General features: G+C 50.1%; 1 protein-coding gene across 1 annotated transcript; it reads left to right on the forward strand.

Annotated features, from left to right (window-relative positions):
- The first annotated feature begins 1,548 nt into the window (after positions 1 to 1,548).
- Positions 1,549 to 3,130, forward strand: LOC124667335 (salicylic acid-binding protein 2-like). Its single transcript, XM_047204633.1, has 3 exons — positions 1,549 to 2,031; positions 2,214 to 2,348; positions 2,553 to 3,130. Exons 1-3 carry the CDS (start codon positions 1,549 to 1,551, stop codon positions 2,832 to 2,834), a joined length of 900 nt encoding a protein of 299 aa, XP_047060589.1. The 3' UTR covers positions 2,835 to 3,130.
- The last annotated feature ends 2,030 nt before the right edge of the window (positions 3,131 to 5,160 follow it).

Below are 5,160 nucleotides of genomic sequence, written 5' to 3' on the forward strand. Positions count from 1 at the left end.
ACCTAATACAAACATGTTGATGTCTTGAAGTAACTTGAGGGCTCACTTCATCTTCATCTTCAAGACATACTTGACACTTGATATCCTTCATCAAATTCTTCTTATTGCAACCTTGAAGCCAACATATGGTTCAAGAATTGCCTATGGACAACTCCTACAAATATAACTCAATGCAAACATTAGTCCATAGGGATTGTCATTAATTACCAAAACCACACATGCGGGCTCCATGCACTTTCACAAGATCAGGGGGTTTTGTCCACCTGCGACGAGCCGACGACAGGAGGCGCGGCACCAAGCCGCGGTGGAGTGGGAAAACGCTCTGTGGTTAGAGCATGTCTAACAGACCCCCTACTTTTCTGTCCCCTAAAACGCGAGTAGAGGGTTATGTATCAAAAAAATGCTCATAGCTAGATCATTCCGTCTAGCAGACCCCGTACTTCACCCGTATATTTGGAAATTTTAAAACCCTGGGAAATTTGTTCGATAGTTCATAGTTGATCATACATACGGATCATACATATAGAATTGCGCGATCCTAATGGATCGCGACTTCTACGAACCTATCTAGTCGGGGAGGAAGATGATGGTCGCGTTCTCCTCCGCCTCCCGCGCCTCCATCTCCTTCACGGCGGCGATGGCCGCCGCCTTCTCTTCTTCCTCCGCCCTCTTCTTGTCGGCATCGTCCTTGAGGGACGCGGCCAGTGCATGCAAGAAGAGGGGGTCTTCCCCCTCCTCCACCTCCTCCGCCTCCTCGCCGGCTGGCGGCACGAATCCGCCGTTGGTGCTCACCTCCCACGCCGCCTTCGACCGACGGTTCCTCTCCCAGTTGGCGCGCCATTTCTCGAAGACGGGGCGCTCATCGGCTTGAGCGGCGGATCCGCCTTGTACCAGAGCCCGCCCGGCGGGAACTCGCGGAGCGACGGCAACATGTACAGGGAGCCGCCGTACCTGCACGCCACGCGCCGACTCCCGGTGGCGGACAGCTTGCACTGGCGCCGCCACGCCTCGTCGAGCGTGTCTGGCGAGCGGGATCGCTTCGATCCGCTCGCGGGCGACGCGGAACTGGTGCGGCGTGAAGAAATGGCGAGCGGCGGTGGCAATACGGAGGCGAGCAACGCGGAATTGCTCGTCGCAGCTTAGCGGGGAGGCGGCGGTGCACGGCGGAGCTAGGGTTGTGAGTGAGGGGTTCAACCCCCACTCGCACCTTCGCCCGGTATATGTAGGGGGGCGGCGGTGTGATTTTGCTGGGGCCCGTATTCCGCCGGGCCGGCCCACATACGGGGCCTGCTAGACGGCCCAAAACCGCGCTCACCCGTATCCCGCCGGAATTTAAACGGGGTGACCGCGTGTTAGACATGCTCTTAGGGTTCGAGTCGCCCGCCTGTCACCCGCGGGGAGTGACCCACGATTATCTGGGTGTAACTGTTCAGAATGCTGCATGTGGCGTGTACATTTGACTTCGGATACATGATTATTCAAGCTTATCATCCTCCATAATAAATACCCATGAGTGCTCCTCCCACGCGACCACGCGGTTCATATAGTATGCCGCTCCAAAACGTCGAGTCATCCGCATCGACTCCGGCACCTAGACTCCAAATCCACAGCGACAAGCACACAAGAAGCACAGAGCCACACGTGCACATGGAGGCTCCGGCGGGCAAAGCTGCATGCAGCAAGCACATCGTCCTGGTGCACGGCGCATGCGCGGGCGGCTGGTCCTGGTACAAGGTGGCCACGCGGCTCCGGTCGGCCGGGCACCGCGTCAGCACGCCTGACCTCGCGGCGTCGGGCGTTGACCCCAGGCCGCTGCGCGAGGTGCCGACGTTCCACGACTACACCAAGCCGCTGCTGGACCTCCTGGAGTCCCTCCCTGCCGGGGAGACGGTCGTGCTCGTCGGCCATAGCCTCGGCGGCGTGAACATCGCCCTGGCCGCCGAGATGTTCCCGGAGAAGGTCGCCGCCGCGGTGTTCGTCACCGCCTTCATGCCGGACAGCAGCTCGCCGCCGTCCTACGTGCTTGAAAAGGTATATAGAGCGTGACATCATCGTATCTGGCTCTCCATGATCTGTCTAGCAGTATTCCGAGACTACCCTATTTGCTTGTCTCTTTCTTGTCTGGGAGTCTAAATTCGGACGCAGAAATCGTTACTTTTTTTGTACTAGTGATTACTGAATGATTGGTCCATCTATTTTGTTGTCCTAAAAAGTTTGTGGAGGGGAGGACCCTGGACTGGATGGACACGGAGTTCAAGCCTCAAGATCCTGAGGGCAAGCTGCCTATTTCCATGCTGTTCGGGCCGCTGGTCATACAAGCAAATTTCTGCCAGCTGTGCTCGCCGGAGGTATCTATACAACCTATTTGAGCATCAGTTGACTAGAAAATAACATATTATAATCGATCAAATGTTCCTCCTAATTAATCTCTACACTGAGATGTTGACGAAGAATTAGAGTTTTCAAAATTCTATGATATACTCCCTCCGTAGTCAACGTTGAGTTCATAGGGTTTTCGAAATGAAACTTTGCATGTTCCAATCGTATGGCAGGACCTAACGCTCGGAGGATCCCTGATGAGAGTAGGTTCGATGTTCGTGGACGACCTGAGGCTGCAGCAGCCGTACACCCATGCTCGCTACGGGTCGGTGCGTAAGGTGTTCATCGTCTGCAAGGACGACCGCGCCATCGTCGAGAGCTTCCAGCGGTGGATGATAGAGAACTACCCCGTCGACGAGGTGATGGAAATAGACGGCGCAGACCACCTGGCGTTGTTCTCGACGCCGGCTGAGCTCGCGAGCTGTCTCGCTGACATCGCGGAGAAGTATGATTGATGGTGGTGTGGCCGTACGTCGCTTGCTGATCTATCCGTTTGGCATTTGCTGATGATGGTGGTATGACATTTGTGATTTGTCGCAGCTACTCCTCCTGTTTTACAATTCCGGGTGGTTTGTCCAGTTGTGTTTCCGCGTCTCTATTGCAGTCATTTCAGACGGATGGTGTTTCAACATTGTGGTGTGACTTGTCGCTGTCTATAAGGTAGGTAAGTGTCGTCGTGGTGTGATCTGTTGCTGTGTAACAGTATGTAGATAAATATGGATAGGTATCTACGTCCACAGTCCACACACAATATAATCATTGTCAACACGATATATAAACGTTTGATCTTTTCCTCGGGCCGGCGTTCTCACCGGCGGCAGGCGGACTGAATGGTGGAGCACGGGTCGAGATCAGAGGGTTGTTGGACCTGGTCTCTACTTGTACAGGGATCAGCTGAGTACTTTCCGGCAGACACGCGTACTAGCAGAACTCCGTATCAAACGTATATGGGATGCGTAACCCTAACAAGGGCCGCAGTGTGACTTTATATATGCAGATGGTTTACAGAGCTCGGTCGGTGTACAACATCCTGTACAACCGACATACGATGGTACATGAATATAATATCTACTAGGAAAATTGCCCGTGCGTTGCTACGAAACTACTATATCTGTCCATATTATTTGTCGTGGATTTAAGCATATCTATTCACAGAATGTGGAATAGAGAATTTTAATTAAAATTGCTAATTTTAGCTAGGACATAATTTAAAATCAAGAAAGTTAACATAGATACATGAGTGTTATAGGTACACAGTTTTTAAATTTACTATATGAAAATAATATAATCCTAGAAAGTAATCAATCTATTATGGTATGTACTAACACAATAAATTAGCACAATGTTTCAAGCGATAATATCTAAGCAAACATAATTTTTGGTTGTCAAGATAAAATGAGCAATGGCCAATGAAAATTTAATAGAAGTGTACTAAGAGTATGCCTCTATGACACTTAATCTTTGTAAAAAAAGAGAAATCCTCTATTTGTCTCTGTTTAAAAAAAAATAGCTGGCTATAACCCCACTATTGCATTTTTCCCGTATGATGATGCGGCTAACTGCTATAGCCCGGCTAAAGGTGCCAAAGTCCTTAAATAGCCGGCTATAATTAGGCTATAGCCGGGCTATAGCTGTTTTAAGGGGCCGCGGCTATAACCTATAGTCAGCTATTTAAAACCATGCTATTTGTACATTTCAGAAAATATCGTCTCACCACAAAAATATTAATTGCACTAACAACCCTGAGAATAATAAGGGCTAATAACTAAGATGAGCTACTCTTAGTACACTTCTGTTAAGAACAAAAGAATAAAAAATCTTGATTGTCCTCACGACCGTGTGTATACCACTATGGCAATTATATGTCACCTCTTAGACTTGCATGAGAACAATGAGGAGAGAAAAGTAACCTATTTTTAACTGACTGTGTTTTACAAGAAGCGCAAAGTCCTCCCTATTTATTGCTTCCGAGGATGAAGTTTTCAGGCCTTCTTTTAATAGATGTGTCAAGGTGACATATTTGCATTTGGACTGAAGTCACTTAACATATGATGCAAGATTGACTGTTGGGAAGGAGAAGATCTGGTCAGGCTAGATATGTTCCCGTTTCACATGGACATGCGTTGAATCCTACTTTCAGGTCACATGAAAACACAACGCAAATACCAATTATCTGAAGTCAGGCCCTGATAAAAGTTCTCCTTCTTCTTTGGATCAGTCCCATTCATAACCATCCCGTTTTTATGTCACTGATCGGTAATGAGGCCGTATCAGACGGCTCTGTTCGTATGTTGTAGTCCCTGCCTCCCTGGAAGTGGTGTCTGGATCGGGAACTGCAGCACGTGTGCAACCAAATAGGAGCAACATCAACACATATAGCCGCCATCCCCGGCCCCTGCTCACTGCATCACATCTTGCCGCAATCCCGTGTCGTGCTTCCTGACCGACGCACCGACGCCCCGGTGAACCTCTCGCTCGGACAGCTCGCCCAGATGGAAAGCTCCTTGCCCACGAGACCCCTCGCCTTGCGCTTCCGGAAGCAACAGCAGCAAGGCAGGATTGCAGGAAGCTCCATCGAAAGAGGCAATGCGGCTGAAGCGAACCAACAATTTGTTACAGGATTGCCTCAGGAGATCTTGTGATCTGGAGCTGCAAAATCAAAACAGCGAAACCGGCCAACACAGATCCTTGTCACCAGCCCGTCAACCACCGCGGAATCATGGGAGAAGAAGAACGGCCAGGCTACAGTCTTCCACTATGTGGGGTCGTTGAATTCCTATG

This window comes from Lolium rigidum, chromosome 6 (assembly GCF_022539505.1).
Source record: "Lolium rigidum isolate FL_2022 chromosome 6, APGP_CSIRO_Lrig_0.1, whole genome shotgun sequence".
NCBI lineage: Eukaryota > Viridiplantae > Streptophyta > Magnoliopsida > Poales > Poaceae > Lolium > Lolium rigidum.

Excerpts from the sequence above, each read along its gene's own strand:
- LOC124667335 (XM_047204633.1), top strand. The coding sequence starts at position 1,549 with ATGCCGCTCCAAAACGTCGAGTCATCCGCATCGACTCCGGCACCTAGA. Across the intron at positions 2,032-2,213 it reads CGTCCTACGTGCTTGAAAAG|TTTGTGGAGGGGAGGACCCT; the intron begins GTATATAGAGCG and ends TGTCCTAAAAAG. Across the intron at positions 2,349-2,552 it reads GCCAGCTGTGCTCGCCGGAG|GACCTAACGCTCGGAGGATC; the intron begins GTATCTATACAA and ends ATCGTATGGCAG.